We start from the raw sequence: 20,756 nt of genomic DNA on the forward strand, positions 1-20,756 counted from the left end.
AAAAGCTACACACTATAGGATTCCAAATACATGACATTATGAAAAGAAACTGAACACAGTAAAAACATCTGTGGTTGCCAAGGGTTCAGGGAGTAGGGAGAAGGGAATGAACAGGTAAAGCACAGAGGATTTTTAAGCAATGCATGATACACTGAATGATATGATATTCTGCATGATAACGAATGGTGGATACATATTATATATTTCTGGAAACTCACACAATGCACAACATAAAGAGTAAACTCCAATGCAAACTATGTACCTTAGTTAATAATAATGGATCAAATGTAACCCATCGATTGTCATAAATGTATCACATTATTAACTTAACAATGTTAGCAACAGGGAAAACCAGATGGGGAGTTGATAAAGGAGTATATGAGAACTCTTGTACTTCATTCAACTTTCCCGTAAACCTAAAACTTCTCTAGAAAATTCAATTTTTCAAGAAGTGCACATGGAAAAATTTCCAGACAGACCATATACCAAGCCATAAATCAAGTCCCAATAAATAGGATTTAAGTCATATAATATGTACTCTCCGACCACAACAGAAATTATAAACCAACAACAGAAAGAAATCTGGGAAATCCCAAAACATTCTGAACTTAACCTACTTCTAAATCACCCAATTAGTCAAAAAAGAAATCAAAATGGAAACTAAAAAGTGTCTTTGAACTGAACAAAAATAAAGACATATCAAAATATGAGATACGGCTAAAGCTATGCTTTGAAGAAAACTTGCTGCTTTCAAATACTCATTTCAGAAAAAAAAAATGTCAACAAACTTAAGTTATACCTCAAGAAACTAGAAACAGAAGTGTAAATTCTATTTACAAGCAGAAGAAAATAATTAGAGCAGAAAGCAATGAAACAGAAAACAGAAAAACGAAGAGAAAATCAATGACACCAAAAATTGGTTCACCAAATAGATCAACAAAACTGACAAATCTGTAGCCAGACAGACTAAGAGAAAAGGAGAAAAACCTCAAATGATCAAATCAGGAATGGAAAAGGGATATTGACACTGACCTTACAGAAGTGTAGAGGATTAAACGGGAATATTATGAAAAACATCATGCCAACAATTAGATAACGTAAGTAAACAAATTCACAGAAGGACAAAAATTACCAAAACTGACTCAGGAAGAAATAGGACATCTGAATAGACGAAAGACCTACACCAAGTAAAGAAAATCTCAGTCCCACTGGCTTTACTATAAATTATATCAAATATTTAAATAAAAATTAATAACAATCCCTCACAAAGTCTTACAGAAAAGAGGAATACTTCCCCACTGATTTTAAAAAGTACATTTATTAATTTGGGGGAGAGCACAAGTGGGGGAGGGGCAAAGAGAGGGGGCCGGAGGATGGGAAGTGGGCTGCGTGCTGACAGCGTGGCAGCAGCGAGCCTGATGTGGGGCTCAGAAATGGGAGACCTTGACCTGAGCTAAAGTCGGACGCTCAACTGACTGAGCCTCCCAGGTGCCCCACTTCCTAACTGATTTTATGAATCCGGTATTACCCTCATACTAAAGGCATCTCAAGAAAAACAAAACTACAAACTGATCTCAATTTGTAATAAGTCAGAAAGGTCTGAAAATCCAGATGTGTGCATGTAGACTTTTCTCTTAACTTAAACATTTATAGTACAGGAGTATATACATTTTTTAAAGTACGTTTTACTGGGGACTGAAAAAATTTCCAAGATTATACAGTAGAGCCTTGAACAAATCAGGGGTTAAAGGAGTCAACCCCCCACCCATCCCCTGCAGTCAAAAATCCACACATAACTTTTGACTCCCCCAAAACTTAACTACTAATAGCCTACTGTTGACCAGAATCCTTACCAAAACATAAGCAATCAACACATATTTTGTAGGTTACATATCATTTACTATATTTTTTATAAGAAAGTAGAGAAAAGAAAATATTAGTAAAATCATAAGGAAGAGAAAATACATTTATAGTACTATACTATTATTTACTGAAATACAAAATCCACTTATATGTGGACCCACATGATTCAAACCTGTGTTGTTCAAGGGCTAACCATATAACATTTATGCACTGATTTTGGAACCTAATTATACCCAATGCCTCTACAAACTTGAGATGTTTCTCCATTGTTCCTCTTGGCCCGCAGAGTAATCTACATAAAGATGATGAAATATATAAGGAAGGCTCATAGGCAGAATTCTATTAGAAAGTATTTTTTATTGGGGCACCTGGGTGGCTCAGTCGGGTAAGCGTTCGACTTCAGCTCAGGTCATGATCTCACAGTTCGTGGGTTCAAGCTCCGCATCGGGCTCTGTGCTGACAGCTCAGTGCGTGGAGCCTGCTTCAGATTATGTGTCTTCCTCTCTCTCTGACCCTCCCCTGCTCATGCTGTCTCTATCTCTCTCTCAAAACTAAATTTAAAAAATATTAAAAAAAAAAAAAGTATTTTATTAAAATACAGCGTATTGGTGGTAAAGCCCTGGAAAACCTCACTGGATTACTCTGAACACTTTGAAAAAGGGGGTGGGGGTATTAAATAACTGTTAGAAGAGCCAAAGTTCAAGTGGTCTTAAAGGCCAGAACATTGAAATGTCACAGTGTACGTCAACCAAACTTCAATCAAAAAAAACCCCAAAAAACTAAAATTAAAAAAAAATGTGGGATGCCTGAGCGGCTCAGTCGGAGAAGCTTGCAACTCTTGATCTCAGGGTCAAAAATTCAAGCCCGGTCCTGAGGGTGGAGATTACTTAAATAAATAAAACCTAAAAAAAATGCAATTGTGTGTCAACTATACTTCATTTTTTTTGAAGAAAAAAAAAAAGACCACGAGAGTGGGGAAATTTTCTCTATCCTAAAAATTATTACTATATATAAAACCTTTCTTCCAATACCTGGCCTCTTCATAGAAAACTTATCCCAAATATGGAATTGCAGTATTTTTTAAGCTGATATATTTTTTAACTTTACTGTATTTTTAAAAAAGATTTTATTGCTAAGTAATCTCTACACCCAAAGTGGGCCTTTAATTTACAATCTCAAAATCAAGAGTCGCATGCCCTATGAACTCAGCCAGCCAGGCATCCATAAACTTTTTACTTTCAAAATAATTTAAGAAAAGTTGCATAAAATGTGGGATTCCTATATGCCTTTCCACCAGCTTCCCCTAATATTAACATGGTACCTAACCATAGTACAATTATCAAAACCAGGAAATTAACACTGGTATAATACAATCAACTAAACTACACACCTTATCCTAAGTTAACCATTTTTCCTTATCAATATCCTTTTCTATTTTAGGATCCATTTCGGGATCCTAGAATAGACATTGCATGTCTCTTTAATTTCCTCCAATCTGTGACAAGTCTTCAGTCATTCCTGATCTTTCATGATTTTGACTCTTGTGAAAAGCTTATTTTGTAGAATGTCGGTAATATTTTTTTTACTGATTTAATAATCTGTTATCAGTAATCATTTATTGAAAGTTTACTAAGGGCCAGACACTAGGCCCTCTGACTATATTATTTCATTGGTTGATTGATTTTCAATGTTTATTTTTTGAGAGCGAGACAGAGTGTAAGCAGGGGAGGGGCAGAAAGAAAGGGAAACACAGAATCCAAAGCAGGCTCCAGGCTCTGAGCTGTCAGCACAGAGCCGGATGCAGGGCTCAAACCCATGAACTACGATATCATGACCTGAGCCGAAGTCACTCAACCAACTGAGCCACCCAGGCGCCCCTGATTTTTTTTTTAAGTAGGCTTCATGCCCAGCACAAAGCCCAATGTGAGTTTGAACTCATGACCCTGAAATTAAGACCTGAGCTGAGACCCAAGAGTCGGATGCTTAACCAACTGAACCACCCAGGAGCCCTTATATTATTGTCTCTTTCAAATAGAAGTGCTTTTAGCAAACTTTAGAGCAGAAGCATTCTAAAATCAAAGAGTAATCATCTTCCATTCACCTTTCTTCAAGTGCCAGTGTTCTGTAAATTACAATGCTTTATAAAAATTATTATTCACCCACCCCAATATCCATTAATGTCCCCAGCCCCCTAAAAAATATTAAGTCCAAGTATAAGCCTTAAATTCAGAGCCCCTAAACGTAGGACCTTTCTGAATCTTTATGGACCACATTTTCTTACCCTTAAACCTTGGCGCATTACTTTCCTCAATTGTACTGGCCTTTCTTTTTCACCTCTAAATATGCTTTCATGAGTAACTTCTAATCAATGCCCCCAAGAGCTACTGATCCTCTGACATCCTACAGAATTTAATGTTTATAGAACTCATTTGGTACATACACACTATCCTGGACTGTAGGTATAGGTTTTTGAAGATTCTTTTTGAGAAGAGAACTCAAAGCTTCTTTCCCCTATGACATAGAGTATATACTACCTTAATGCTTAATAACATTTATTGAATATCTATCAAGCACCAAGCCTTGCATGCTAGGCCCTGAGAAATTAGAGATGATTAAAACACAGTCCCAACTCTTGAGAAATACGTGTTGTAATAAATATTTCTTTGAATACAGTGAGAGACTAAAAATAGTTTTCACTCTAAAAAATTAAGGCCACTAAAAGTTTCTTGTAGCAATAATTTTTTTCTTTGTTGTCCTGATAAGCATTGAAATAATTATAGATTACTTATTTGTCACAGAATTTGACATATTTTCCAAGTAGCTTGTGCTTCAAGCAAGCGGTGACCTGGTTTTATGAGAAATCCAGATGCTACAGAGTAAACTTAATTAACCAAAGGCCTTTGCAAATAACTGTAGCTGTGTGAACCGGCTTACTAATTATTACAGTCTAGTGACATCTAGCGGTGAAGCTGCTGTTAAAAACAGCACTGCTATAAATTCATCTACATTAAATTAGGGAGGCCATCTTACGAAAAAAAATAGCAAAACAGGAGAATGACCTAGGATATTTATTAGCATTAAAGAATGTTTTAATGTTTCTTTGGCCTATATTTCTTACTCTCTGTGGGATTTATCATTTTTTTCCTTCCCTTGAGACTGGTAAACATTAATCTTGATGTAAGGTTTACTGAAATAAAAGTACTAGTATTTTAACTGTTAAGAGAAAAGTCCTTGGTTAAAAAGACTGAATGAAGAACGAAACAACCTCCAATTGTCATATGCCTGCTCCAAAACTCTTGCAATTCAAAACCCCATTTTTGTTTACATGTATTTCCTTACCAACACTTTCACGTGTGGGTAAACATGTTTAGAAATGTGTTTAGAGGGGCGTGTGGGTGGCTCAGTTGGTTAGGCATCCGACTTCAGCTCGGGTCATGATCTGGTGGTTGGTGGATTGGAGCCCCGCGTGGGGCTCTGTGCTGACTGCTCAGAGCCGGGAGCCTGCTTCGGATTCTGCGTCTCCTCTCCCTCTCCCTCTCCCTCTGTCCCTCCCCAGCTTGTGTTCTGTCTCTCTCTCTCTCTCTCAAAAATAAACGAACATTAAAAAAAAAGAAATATGTTTAGAATATTTTGTTAATAATTTTCATTAGCTCATATGAGGAAAACAGTTATCTATCCAAAGTCGTTTTTAAAATATTACTTTGCATTTCACTGGCTTTCTGTGAAACTAAATTCTGCTGAGGAAAAATATTTAACCACTACCAAAACCCAGTGACTTTTAACAAATTCTTCAACATGTAATGAACTCTTAATGAATCCAAAGTGTAATGTGTAGGCATTAAATGTGAATCAGTTTCAACAACGGAGTTTATCCAATAATAGCAAAAACCTGATGACACACTCTAACATACTCTTGATAACTATCTCTTTAAAAAAATATCTAAAATCATTTATTTGAAGGATCTAACACTTTTGTGATCTCAAGTAGTGCTTAAGTTCAGTAACATCTAGCTCAGTGTTTTCCAAAGTGAATCACTTGGAATGCTAGTTTAACATACAGAGGTCTTACAACTGAACTTACTAAATCCGACTCTGAGTCTGGGGCCCTAAAAAGCCAGGAATTTTTTTAAAAAGTTTCAAGGCGCCTGGGTGGCTCGGTCCGTTGAGAAACTGACTCTTGATTTTGGCTCTGGTCATGATCTCAGAATCGTGGGATGGAACCCCATGTTGGGCTCTGCACTGAGTGTGCAGCCTACTTAAGATTCTCTCTCCCTCTCCCCCTGCCCCGCTCGCATGCTCTATCTAAAACTAAGAAATAAAATAAGTTTTTCCACATGGCGTTTTAGGCATAATAAAGCTTGGAAGTAATTACTAATGAGAGCGCGCATATAAATTCTAAGTTGTTCTGATTCTAGTCAACCGTTCCTGCCTCTCTCAGAGTAAGCTGCTCCGTGCCATAGGTTCCCTGACACAGTACTCCTGTCATAAGCACTATAATGCCGAATCACAATGATCTGTTAAGGATATCAGCTGTTCATAGGAAGGAATATGTTTTTTGTTTTTGTATCTCTCGCCTAAAATAAGATAAACAGCATCAGCTCAATGAATTTGGTTAAATAAATAAATATATGAGACATCACAATTCTAAGAAGAGTACATGACTTTCACTTTTGCCCAGGATGAAAAGCTTTATCTATTCCCAATTGCAAAAACTATAAAATTAGCATTAATCTTTCCAATAGTCAGTTAAAATTTGGGGGATGCGGGAAAAGGATTTTTTTTTTCATTCTGGGAACACCTTTTTTAAAACCTTGGCTTTCCTAAATAAACATTTCAGTCTCAAATGCTAATGTTTAAAAATAGAAGAATTTTTAGATGTGATTTTTGGAAAAGTAGAAAAACTGAAGATGACTAATAGAATTTTATACCATTCAGCCTTAGAATATTTCTAAGATGTCATGAAGCAAAAACTAACAAAACAGAGCCTTGAAAAGAATTATTTTTTTTTAAATTTTTTAATGTCTTATTTATTTCTGAGAGAGAGAAAGAGAGACAGCATGAGCAGGGGAGGGTCAGAGAGAGAGGGAGACACAGAACTGGAAACAGGCTCCGGGCTCTGAGCTAGCTGTCAGCACAGAGCCCAATGCAGGGCTTGAACCCACGAACCGTGAGATCATAACCTGAGCTGAAGCCGGACGCTTAACCGACTGAGCCACCCAGGTGCCCCGAAAAGAAACATATTTTAAAAAATACACCTATCTTTATTGTCATATTCCAGGAGTAATCAGCTAGCTTAGACAGGAAATGATATTGCTTAGAAAGATATATCCTTGGGTACTAGCTAAAGTAAACCAGGTATATTTTGTTTAAATTCATAATATAACACAAATTAAAAGTTTAAAGAAACAAAAAAAGAATGACTAATAGTATACAAACTAACAGTCCATTATTCCAGTACGTTAATGTCTAATATGGCTTAAAATTAAATTCAGAATTTAACCTGCATACATATGGGTACCTAGAGTAATCCAAGAAAATCAAAGTAGCACATCCCAGATATAATTTTGGTGAAGAACTGTTTTGGTATCTTTTAATTATAGCTTTTTGATTATATGGATGATCCTTTCACCACGAATCCACTCCCTGACTCTATCCTCTCCATGTGGCTACCTTCTACCCCTCAAAGCCCTGCTCCAGTGTTATTCCCCTTGTGAGAATGCCCCCAAATTCCCAGGCCAAATTAATGATTCCTTCTCTACGCATGACTGATCTTTTGGGCATATCGCTCATATTACCCATGCTACATCACTGTAAGTTCCTTCCCTATCTAAATCACTCACAAAGCCATAAGTTCCTAAAGGACAGCTGCTGTGTCTTGTATTCTTTGTGAGATACAAAGAAATCGACTACCTGGAGCACCACCAGGCGCCTGGCCAGTGCCCTTAAACTTGGCCCTTGAACAACACAGGTTTGAACTGCGCAGGTCTACTAACACTCAAATTTTTTCAATAAATACAATACAGTACTGTAAGTGTATTTCCTCTTCCTTATGATTTCCTTCATAACATTTTCTTTTCTCCAGCTTACTTTTTTGTAACGATACAGTATATAATACATATAACATACAAAATGTGTGTTAATCGACAGTTTACGTCACCTGTATGGCTTCTAATAAACAGTACACTACTAGCAGTTAAGTTTGGGGTGACGGTAGTCAAAAGTAAGACCCAGATTTTCAACTGCAGGGAGGTCCATGCCCTCCACACCTGTATTGTTTAAGAGTCGATCGTATGCTGCAGCAATAAATGATCAAGGTGGTAATTGGAAGCTGTTGGCATGCAGTGCTTAAAATGAAAGAAGTGGTAATGGACAGAAAAAAAAGATTAAAAAGCATTTTTTTGAGGATTTCTGCTTCTGCCCATGAGGGATTAATTGCTATTATGCCTTCCAGTCATAAACAACTAGGAACCAGACCAAATAGATGAAACACTCTTTTCAGATATTCTATAACAGGCAGTGCAGGGTTTTGATCCTTGAGAGAAGGAAAATAAGCAAGTCCTATCATTTCCCCAGTTTATTACTGAAAAACAGTTTCCAGGTGGGAGAGGGGGGCATGACATCCATAAAGAGCCCAGTGGCCTCAGCGAGTTGAAGAGAATGTGGAGTTTGGAAAGACTAAGGTATCAGAAGGTACACAAAAGGATACGGGGGAGAGGAGGGCTCAGTGAGAGCAGTCGGGGGAACTGCACAGCACACCCTGAATCTTGGGTTGCACACTAAGCTATGAACTTGCAGGAAATTCCACGAGGCTGGAGACAGAACCACAGGAAAGCCATAGGCCAAACAGTTTCTGAAATTCACACGCCACTGAGGGCAGTTTGCGATCCCACCTGCAGAGTGGTCCTGATGTACCGGCATCAGGTCAAGGGCTCAGAAGGGCACTGCCTTAGGAGTGAGGCTCAGTTAAACTAGACTAAAGGCTCCTCTTGATAAGCTGTCACAAAACGTAAAGACGTGTCAGAAAGGGTCAAACTGATCACAAGTAACTTAACTTTATGCCAGAACAAAGTCTAATTTACTTTAAAGGAATAAAGCGAAATCTAGCACCCAGAAACATGCAATATATACAATGCTTGGCATACAATGAAGAAATTTCTAGGAATGCAAAGAAGCAAGAAAACAGGAGTTGTAATACAGACAAACTTCAAGCAATTAAAAAAAAAGGTCCAAAAATGATGGACTAGCAGTCAAGAATTAAAAATTACTATAAATTATAAATACACCCTGTATGTTCAAAAAGTAGAGGAGAACATAAGCATGATAAGCAAAGACATGAAGACTTTATTAAAAGAGAGGTACATCTAAAGCTGAAAAATACAATTATCTATAATTAAAAGTATATTGAATGGGATTAAGAGCAGTACAGACATGACAGAGAAAAAAAAACAATAAACCTGGAGACGTAGCAATAAAATTATCCAAAGTAAGGACAGTAAGGAGAAAGACAAAACAAAAAAACTGAGAGGGAGAGCATAACACAGAAAATGGAGTCCCACAAAAAAGGAAGGTGGGGGGGGGCAGAAATATATTGGAAGAAATAATGGCCAAAACAGATGAAAGAACATTTGGAACACATCGAGGTGAACTTCAATATACACAGATAAACATAAAAATACATGTAAGTATAATGTGTGTATTATGTATAGACAGACACACATATGTCTTTCCTTGCTAAATCCACTGAGAGGGCCTAAGAATGGTTTCTAAACATCGCTCTCCACTAAAAGAACCAGGACACCTGGAGAAATGCCTGAGTCTAGTGCTGGTGCCAGGGAGGAACAAGAAAAGTCTGGAACATTACATCCTGCCAGAAAATAAAAACATGTTCAAAGAATAATGAGAATATGTCAAGAGGACAAAGTAAGCTGGACCGACAGTGTTCCAACTGGTGAAGTTTGGAGTGTTCTAAGGTTTGATTTTTTGGGGCACCTGGGTGGCTCAGTCCGTTGAGGGTCCGACTTTGGCTCAGGTCACGATCTCGTGGTTTGTGAGTTCAAGCCCCGTGTCGGGTTCTGTACTGACGGCTCAGATCCAGGAGCCTGCTTTGGATTCCATCTCTCTCTCTCTCTCTCTCTCTCTCTCTCTGCCCCTCCCCTGCACTCACGCTCGCTCTCTCTCTCAAAAATAAACATTAAAAAAAAAGATTTGATTTTTTTTAAAGTAATCTTTAAAAAGCCCAACACAGGGCTTGAATTCACAACCCTAAGACCAAGAGTTGCACACTCCGCCGACTGAACCAGCCATGTATACCTAAATTTGGAGCACTGAGATTGAAAATAGTGACTGTAACAGATTATAACTCATTGAATACATTAAGAATTCACCATTCTGCATGGACTTAAGTAAATGGAGAGAAGAGAAAGCCCTTCCTGACAGTGGAATACAAACTACTAAATGTAGAAGGAATGATAAAGGGAGAAAAATCACTATTTAGCAACCATCTCTGTGTAATTAATTCAAACAAGAAACAGTAATGGATATTATAACCAGTAAAGGAAAGTGTGTTGAGAAATGAGACTTCACAGAGTCCCACAATATCTCCTCAAAAACTTGCCAAAAAAAAAGGGGTAAAAATTTTACAGTGAAACTGGGCAAAACCTGACATCTTCACATAAATAAAAACAGAAAGACTATTTCCAGCTGATCCACACTACAAGAAATGCTACAAGAGATTCTTTAGACTAAAAATAAGTGACATCACACAGAAACCTGAATCTACAGAAAGGGATTAAGAATTCTGGAAATGGTAAATATGTGGGGAGACATAACATTCTGTTCTATATATAGTTCTTTGTCTTAATTTCTTTGTAAGATACATCATCGTTTATAATAAATGTATATGGTTATATATAACACATACAGTAACACTTAAGTTTTGTAAATAATAAACATTTAATCTATATGTAAATATATAACTTATAAATGTATATATATAAATAACATATAAACACCACATGGGATTCCGAGTATATGGAGATGCACTAATATGACAACTATAGCACAGAGAAGTGGGGTAAATGGAACCATACCATTGAAAGGTTCTTACATTCTGTGTGTACAATATTAACTATGTGAACTATGATGTTAAAGACATGTGTAATGGGGCACCTGGCTGGCCAAGTTCGTGGAGGGTGCAATTCTTGATCGCGGGGCTGTGAGTTCGAGCCTTACATTGGGTGTAGAGAACGTCCAAAAATAAAACCTTGAGGGGTGCCTGGGTAGCTCAGTTGGTTAAGCGTCTGACTCTTGGTTTCAGCTCAGGTCCTGATCTCACGATTCTGTGGGTTCGAACCCCAATCAGGCTCCGTGCTGGCTGTACAGAGCTTGCTTGGGATTCTCTCTCTCTCTCTGCCTCTCCCCCATGTGTGCTGTCTCTGTCTCTGAATTTCAAATAAATAAATCAACTTAAACTAAATAAAAGTACTAAAAATGCATAAAATAAAAAATAAAATCTTAAAAAAATTGTGTATTATAATCCCTAGGGCAACCACTAAAAAAATAATGCATAAGAATACAACTAAAAAAGCTAATAGAGGATGTAAAATGGAGTACTAAAAAAAATTTAGTTGATCCAAGAAAGTCAGGAAAGTAAAGGAACCAAAAGGAGACCACAAATAGAAAATGAAGAACAAATGGTAGACCTAAATCCAACCACATCAATTTACACCACGATTAAAAGACAGACTGTCAGCATAGTTACCGAAATAAGACTCAAATATACGCTGTCTCCAAGAGATGCACTTTAAAGACACAAATAAAAATATAAATAAATGGAAGAATGGAAAATATATATACCGTGTAAAGAAGTGTGAAAAGCTGGAGTGGCTATATTAACATAAGACAAAATAAATTTCAAGATAGGAAATAATGCCATCGATACAAGGACAAGTTCAAAATAACAAAAGGGTCAGTATACTAAACATTGATGTGTGCATGCCTAACAACAGACTTCAAAAATACAGACAGAATAAAGGGCCTAGACAAACACAAAATACCATCAGGGGCACCTGGGTGGCTCAGTTGGTCGAGAGTCCAACTTCAGCTCAGGTCGTGATCTCACGGTGCATGGGTTCGAGGCCCGTGTCGGGCTCACTGCTATCAACACAGAGCCCACTTTAGATCCTCTGTCCCTCTCTCTCTGTCTCTCCCCAACTTGCATTATCTCAAAAATAAATACAAAATTTTAAAATAAATAAATAAAAGATAGGGAGATCTAGGGGCGCCTGGGTGGCTCAATCAGTTAAGCTCTTGATTTTTGGCTCAGGTCATGATCTCATGGTTCATGAGATGGAGCCCCACATTGGGACCCAGGCTGTCAGTGCGGAACCTGCTTGGGATTCTCTCTTTCCCTCTCCCTCTCTGCCCCTCTCCCGTGCATGCCTGCCTCTCTCTCTCAAAATAAACTAAAAAAAAAAAAAGAAGAAGATCTATATAGTGACACAAGAGGAAAGAGGCTCACTAAAGCTAGATGCTAAAAACAAGGAAAGTACAGAAGCAAAGTTCCAGCAAGTGGAGAAAAAAGTGAAATGGAAAAGCATTAAGTTTCAGAGAAAGGCATCAACATACCTTTTCTGAGATTTGATGGAAAGAAACAAGAATAGAAGCATGCACACATTCACTAAAGTGAGGAAAAAGTGAGGCTGCTCTTGCAAAATAGCTTTACTTTCTCAACTGGTTGAAAGGGATCATTCGCCTAATACTTGCAACTCTTCCGAGTAATCAGGCTAACGCTTTGCTGGTTAACACCAATGTCTAAAAGGTTAATGGAAGAGGTATTACATGCACAAATAATCTACACCATAATCAGGAATAAGTTATCAACTTTTCAAATATGGAATTTGGGGGAGAACAGACTCTTAGGATCAACCCTGGGCTCAGAGATCACCTTTAAGCCATTCAGAAAACACTGAGCTCTAAGATCCACACTCTCATCCTCTTCCACTTTCCAAAAGAGATATAAGGTCTGACAGCTGACAGAGACAAGTGTCTGATAAATGCAAAGACTCTCTTCTTTTATTCTATTTGTCTGGCTAATAGATGAGTGAGTGAGAAGATGTGAATAAACTGGTCATTTGAAATGTAGCTCCCTCATGTTGTCTTTACATTCATTTCCCACTGATTCACTCTTTCTCAGCTTCAACCTCATGCACTAATTCTCAATGTTCCATGTGATTTGAGAGCCTTCACTGCTGTTCCATGAGATTTTGCTCCACCAGGGAAAGCCCCAGGCTCTTAACTGTCAAAATCGACTTCACATAAATCATGTTCTTAACAAACAATCCCCAAACTCCCAACAACGCCCCTTGCCATCACTTAAACATCTACACTGTATATGTCTGAACTTTCTTGCTGGTAACAAGGACAGTCCCTTCCCTAGGCAGCAAGACAATCGTGTGTTGTATCCAAGGTCAGGAACAAAAATGATAGGTCAGTTGTAAAGAATGTCATATGTGCATACATGCCCAAGCACGTGTACGTGTGTGTGTATGCATATGTTCATCTTCAGGCATGAATAGAATAATCATGTAACTTTTATGTATAAGATATCAACTTTGCATTTTTCTTATGAATACTTCATTTCTATAGATTGACATGAAATCGTGCCATTCATTAAAAAATGTAAGTGATTTTAAGAGATTTATAGGGTTTTTTTAACCCCGGGAATCTAATCTGCATCAAATCTACATTTTGCTTTTTGTATTTTGTCATTACCATTTTTTTTGCTACTTGTAATTTCTTAATTTTTCATTTTCTAGTAAATGCTTTACACTTCAACATAAATTGCTAATTCAGAGACTGCTATGAAAAAGAGAAATTCTTCTCGCTTAAATAAAAAGAGGAGCAGATATTTGGCAATGGGATAGAGCATAAATTATACTCTATCTATCCAAAAGGGTTAAGACCAAAGAATCTGCTTGCTTATTAAAAATGCAAACATTACCTCAGTCATCCGAATAGCCACAAATTCGCCCGCCACTGCCTCTGCAGCTCACCCACCAGCTTTAGCATTACATCACATGACATTACAGAACAATAGTGAACTCTGTGTATTACTTGGATATATTGTTTTGAAAGAATAAACTGTCATTAACTTGAATAAAAAGCTTTCTGAAATCAAACCTGGGGGGTACAGCCCTCACTGTGTGGCCTTTCTACTACTTTGAGAAATAGCCTCATCCTGAAAGCAGTAAAGGGCGAAAAAAGAGAGTATAAAGGCGACAGTGATGAGTGGCCCTCCAGCCGCCCAGCAGGCAGGCGGCAGAGCTCTAAATCACCAAGCCGGGCGACGACAAAGCAGGAGGCCCTGCGTGCTGCCGCGGGAAATCCAATAGCCTCACACCCATCACCCGGTTGTCTTTGACAGCCTGGTGATCTTTCTGATTGGCTTTGCGAGAATTGGAAACAGTCTTATTCCATGAACAAAACAGCTGAAAACTCCATGTCCTGATGCCATCTCGAGATGGGCTATCACTTACAGCCACGTGACTTTAGGCAAGGAATTCACACCCTCTGGGTCTCAGTGTTTTAATCTACAAACTGGAAAGAAAAATAAGAGCACGCAGAGGTGCAGGAGGGAGGGGGGATTAGCTACTATTATTATCATATACTTCTTATTTCCACCCAACTGTCTCTTCGAATCGCTGTCTGAGACGTTTCTCCTTCACAAGTGAAACGCAAGCTTTCACTTAAATGCTTGCTGGCTGTTTTTGTTCCCTGCAGTCTGGCCCCTGCCAAGTGTCGCCATTTTTATTTTTATGCTGCCCTTATCAAATGATTTCTCCGCCTTCCTTAGCCAAATCCCAAATCACCTCTTAAACGCTCCCTGCCCCTCACCAGCTTTCTTCTCTCCCACACCTATTCTCAATGTTCTCAACAACCAAGTTTCAAAGAGGTGAAAAACAAAGCCAGGGCAACCCAGCCAGCTGGCAGCCAACGCCCCATTTAAATCCATGTAGCAATGCAACCGTGTCCAGTTGCATGGTGTTAACTGGGCTACAGTAATTATTCACTTTAAGGGTTCCCAGTGATTACCTTGTTTAAAAAAATTTTTGTTAGGTTTATTTATTTTGAGAGAAGCAGAGATAGTGTGAGCAGAGGAGGGACAGAGAGAGAGGATCCCAAGCAGGCCCTGCACTGTCAGCACAGAGCCCCACGTAGAGCCTGAATTCATGAAACCACGAGATCATGACCTGAGCCAAAGCCAAGAATCAGATGTTCAACCGACTGAGCCACCCAGAAGCCCCTCCCAGTGATGATTTTAAATCTGAGGTCAGGGGCACCTGGGTGGCTCAGTTGGTTGAGTGCCCAACTCTTGATTTCGGCTCAAGTCATGATCTCCTGGACTGAACCCCAAGTTGTGCTTTGTGCTGGCAGCATGAAGACTGCTTGGGATTCTCTGTCTCCCTCTCTCTGCCCCTCCCCTGCTCGCTCTCTCTCTCTCTCTCTCTCTCCCCCCCTCAAAATAAATAAAAACTTTTTTAAAAAAGTTTACATTTGAGGTTAGTTTCCCTGAACACCAAGCCTTCTCCTAGATGCTTCCCCTTCAATTTATTATCATAAAATAAGAATTATTTCAAATGCTTAGAAAGAAACACTGTCCCAGAAAATTATTAAATATATCTCAAAATTCTGGGAGTTTTTTGGAGTTTTGTTTTTGCTTGTTTTTAGTATTTCCCTCAAGTGGGGACAAATACTGGTTCCATAAGGCCTTAGCCAGAACTAGAAGACCTTGGAAGACTTTGGACATAGTTCACAGGAAGCAGAGGCATAAACTGTGACCACGGACAGTACTACATGAGTATCTGGAAGGGCTGGAGTATAGAATACAAGTGTCCACCTCTCTTTCTACAGCTAAATTAAATCTGATTTGTCTTTTAATCTGACTGAATGAGGACATGTGGAGATGGAAATTGTATTAATGTATTAATGTTGAAGAATCATGTTATCCCCCAAAATAATGGAAACTCTTAAGATGCGTAACAGGGTGTAATGTGTTGTTCTGTGTAAGAACCAAAGAGTTTCCCACAGTCCAACACTGAGGCCTGTAGGAAAAGACTGAAAGCTTGTATTCCCTCACCTGTAAAGCAGATGACTCACTGGAAAGGATGAGATGATGTATGGCTCACCGATAAACCACTATTTGTTTTTATTTGTTTCTTAAGTAGAGTGGAGAACAGTGTAACTAGTCTCTGAAATCAGTGATGAAAGTTTGGTTCAAGTTCAACCTATCTGCCAGCTGACTGATCTGACACAAATAATTCAAACATATTTAACGACTAAAGAATTAAATGGATGGCAGGTATGCGTGTACTTGGGGGGGGTACCTTCTAAAAGAAATAGCTATATAAATGTAAGACGCCTTAGATTATATTGTACCAGGTTAAGTACACCAGGATCTTATGCTCATTTCTATTTCCTATTCTTTTGGAGAAAGAGAGAGACAGAAAGAGGGATTCTTTTTTTTTTTTTTTAATGTTTTATTTATTTCTAGGAGAGAGAGAGAGAGAGAGACAGCGTGAGCAGGGAGGGTCAGAGAGAGAGGGAGTCACAGACTGAAACAGGCTCCAGGCTCCGAGCTGGCAGTCAGCACAGAGCCCGACGCGGGGCTCGAACCCACGAACCGTGAGATCATGACCTAAGCGAAAGTCGGACGCTTAACCGACTAAGCCACCCAGGCGCCCCGAGGGATTCTTATAGTAGAAACCCCGTTAATAGGAAATCGTTGCCACTACTTAATAGGTATAAAAAGAAATTTATTAACATAAAAATACATAATGAGATTATCAAATGAATAAAATTCATACTAAAAGATAACTCTAGAGGCACCTGGGTGGCTCAGTCAGTTAAGCATCTGACTTCAGCTCAGGTCATGATCTCACCGTTTGTGGGTTCAAGCCCCACTACCGGCTCTGGGCTGACAGCTCAGAGCCTGGAGTCTGCCTCAGATTCTGTGTCTCCTCCTCTCTCTGCTCATGCTCTATCTCTCTCTCTTTCAAAAATAAATAAATAAAAGGTAACTCTACCTCAGTATACACTAATCAATATATGCTAATTCTCTCATACATACCCTCTCCTCTCATACGGAATAGTTGCCAGGATTCATTTTAAGTGTACCAACGATTGTGGAGATTTTCTCTAAGGATCCGAACTAGTCAACCCACAGTCCAGGCCACAAATAAGAACGAAAATCTTTGGGGCACCTGGCTGGCTCAGTTCAGAAGAGCATGCAACTCTTGATCTCAGGGTTGTGGGGTTGAGCCACATGTGAGGTGTAGAGGTTACTTAAGTGAATAATATTTTTTTAAAAAAGGAATGAAAATCTTTTTGTAGAAATATAACAGGTAAAGGCCAACTCCAGCAACATTCATTCATTCACAGACTCAGTCCCTACTTTCTATCAGGCTCTACAATCCAACAGCACACAAAACACAAAAGTTCCTCCCACCATAGAACTCACATTCTCACAGGGAAACAGACAGTAAATAAGTAAGTAAACGATGCATTAGATCAATGCTGATTAAAAACTACAGAGAAAAGGGCCAAAAAGGGCTGCAATTCTAAGTAGGGCAGTCAAGGAAGGCTTCGCCAAGAAGTTGCTGTGTAAGCAAAGACCTAAAGTAGATGAGGAAGGCACATGGCTCTCTGGGGAGAGCAGTGTGGCTATGCAAAACCTTTCCAGCAAGTCCAGATAAGACAAAACCCAAGTGCTTACCTTTTAAAAGCGGCTGGAAGGTCGGAATCTCTTGCAATTTGATGACATCGGGATCGTTGCTGACATTCCGGGAAGGCTGGGAGCCTGGAGCTACAACCACGATATCGTCCATCTTGGCTCTGTGCTTAGCTGGAGAAGGAGTCACTGAAAACAAAGTTACACTGCTCACCAGCTGCATGCTAGTTAGCCTCCCCGTCTCACTAAAATACAGTCATTGAAAAGAATATTTTTACATACAAAAAAAACGCTAACCGTAGTCGGCCTGCAGTGCGGCTGGAAAAGGGGAGCTGAATCATTGGGGAATCTGTATTTTCTACTAAAAAAAATTACAGGAACCTTTCACATGTATGAAATTGCTTTTGTAATGAAAAATATCGTATTATTCGGCCCATAAAAGTAGAAGGTAGATTATTTTTTAATTTTTACTTTGATCCTCCTGACATTACCCCTATTTTACCAGTGAGGAAATGAGTGTACAAAATTTGGCTGTGACCTGCCCAAAGTCAATAGTGCTAGAAAAAGAATTAGGAAAGGAATTGGAGGTCTATGGGGTGTTGGTATACATGGCCCATCCCTGTGAAACTGAGGTTTGCCGGACTATCTGGCCACCTTAGCACAGCAAGCCAGGTGTATTTAATAGATCCTATTCGTGAGGGAAAAATCCGTAGTTCTCAGCCCTATATGAGATGGGTCTACTCCTGAGGCATCGACCCCCTGACCCTTACAATTACCAGCATTAGTCTAAGAAGAATAAACAGGAGGACCATTCTAGGCTGAAGCCAAAGTCAGAAATTTGTAGGACCCCTAGAGAGGTAGGTCAATTTCAGGTCTGTTGCAAGAAAGCAAAGCATTGGGAGGAACTGATTCAAACTACCGACTTTCTAGACCAAGATACCTTCCTCTCCTCAATATCCTCCAGGTTGGGGCAAGAATAAACCTTTAAAGCAGTTTACCCTCTAGATGGTACTATTTGTAGGCTCATCACAGTTACGTCTCAAAGGTTGATGCAGGGGTGCCGCAGAACTGCCCTGGTTCCTGGAGGCTAGAACCTCCGTGGCTTGGCAGCCCCTCTTTTAGAATCTCTGCTACTTTTCTTGCTTGTCAGGAAGTATCTCTTAACCTCTTTTGCTAATTTACTTACATGTCACAAATCCCAAGCCAAAAATCTTTCTTACTACAAAGTAACTGATTTCTTCTTCCCCAGACCCCACCGGGAAAACAGATTTCACTAGATTCTAACTAACCTCTATCACCTTGCCTGTAAAATGGGGCTGTGGTGAGGATTAGATATAGAAGTATGCAAACCACTTAGCACAGGGGAATCGGACAAATTCTAACCTCTGCTCTTGGGGAGTTTGCTACAGTACCAGTTAGAGCTCATGCTGTTGGTTAGTAGGTGGGCAAGCAGAATTTTTAAGATGCCATGCTTCTTCCCCTCAAATAGGCTTCTAGCAGGACATGGGGCAAGAAAATAAACAGTAAGAACTATTACTGTGTTTGCTGTACCAGATCAGATATAACAAGTCTTCCATGGAAACAAGAGTGTAGCGGGGCGCCTGGGTGGCTTAGTCGGTTAAGCGTCCAACTTTCGCTTGGGTCATGATCTCGCGGTTCGTGGGTTCGAGCCCCGCGTCGGGCTCTGTGCTGACTGCCGGCTCAGAGCCTGGAGCCTGTTTCAGTCTGTTGACTCCCCCTCTCTCTGACCCTCCCCTGCTCATGCTGTCTCTCTCTCTCTCCTAGAAATAAATAAAACATTAAAAAAAAAAAAAAAGAATGTAGCAAAGCTAGTGGAGGCTGCTCACCACTAAAATGTGTCCCAATCTAGCCCCCCAAATGAGGAACCAGTCTTAAAGGACACACTTTAGTGTGGACTAATCCTCTGTCAGCTTCAACGTTTCTGAATTACAGATCCTACCAGGAATTAAAGACAGCTGTGGACTCTTAATGTCTCTAGCACCTTTCTTTGTGCAAGCGTAAAACAGGGTTTAAAGTGTTATAATACATACAAGTATCTAATCATTAGACTGTACACCTGAAACTGTTATATTTAGACCCCAGATTTAATCCAATTTGGATTAGCATCTCAAGCAGGGCCAGTTGTGCTCGAGTTGGTCGCCAGACAACGGAGCACTGAATCCTCAATTAAGTATCAACTGTTTTATTTATCGACTGCTTACTATATTCCTAGCACAATAATCTTCCCATTCCTAACTCAAATGCCGGGAGAAATCTTAAAAATACGAACAGGGTGAAAACAGAGAAAAACACCGGGGCGTGCGGTGCTGGCCAACTCCTATCATAATAGAAAGCGAGTCGCGACACCTTCTTAAGAGAAAATGCAGTTTCTGGAGATGTTTGCACCCAAGGGTTAAAAACATCCTTTCTGAAACGGCACACGTTCTTAGCGATCCCGTCTCTGATCCATCTGCTGTGTGAGCCAAATCTGTGTCAGTCACGACTACTCAGGCCAAAAGTTAATTCGGTCTTTTCAAGAGGAGGCAAAGCTGGGAGAAACGGCTGTTTTGACAACAAACAAGGGGCGTGGGCGCACACGCCGACTGAGCTTGCAGTCCCAGGCACTCCCGTCAGGGGAACGACGACTAGGACAGATGGTGACTTTTTTCTCGTTTTCAAGAAAAAAGTACGGGGAGGGCTCTCCGTGCGTTCGTGTCCACGGCCCTAGCCCCCCCCCCGGGTTGGGAGGCAGCCGCCTCCGCCCGCGGACGAGGCCGGCGGGAGGAGGCTGGGAGTTCGGACACCGACCTGAGGAGTTCAGATCGCTGGGTCGGCTCTCGACCTCGGAGCTCTGCTCACTGCCCATGGCGACGGCAGCGCGGGCAGCGGAGGAACGGCGGGCCAGGCGGTCACCGCCCCGGCGGCGGGACGACCGGGCAGGGGCCGGGGACCGACACGGGGATGCTACCCCAGACGTGGGCGCCGCCGCAGGGCCGACCGCGGGGACGACGCGCCCAGCCCACTCAGGGGCGCCGGCGGAGGGGGAGGGGACGCCCTATTTGGGGGACCGACGCGCCAAGCGGCGCAGGGCGGCTGCACGCCGTGTTTGCCCGCGCTCTTTGGGGGACCCTAAGGGCAGGAGGTGGAGGGCGCCCAGCTTCACCAG

The 20,756-nt window shown here is 40.3% G+C and overlaps 1 protein-coding gene across 1 annotated transcript in view; it reads right to left on the minus strand.

Moving 5' to 3' along the window:
* Nucleotides 1–20,746, minus strand: part of BORCS5 (BLOC-1 related complex subunit 5) — a 95,278-nt gene extending 74,532 nt beyond the window's left edge. Inside the window, exons 1-2 of the mRNA XM_077756460.1 lie at nt 20,399–20,746; nt 17,636–17,779 (exon numbers count right to left, since the gene is read on the minus strand). Of these exons, the coding sequence (XP_077612586.1) occupies nt 17,636–17,779; nt 20,399–20,456 (202 nt within the window). The 5' untranslated portion in view covers nt 20,457–20,746. The remainder of the gene's footprint in view (nt 1–17,635; nt 17,780–20,398) is intronic.
* Nucleotides 20,747–20,756: the final 10 nt, after the last annotated feature.

This window comes from Crocuta crocuta, unplaced genomic scaffold (assembly GCF_008692635.1).
Source record: "Crocuta crocuta isolate KB4526 unplaced genomic scaffold, BGI_CrCroc_1.0 scaffold262, whole genome shotgun sequence".
Lineage (NCBI taxonomy): Eukaryota > Metazoa > Chordata > Mammalia > Carnivora > Hyaenidae > Crocuta > Crocuta crocuta.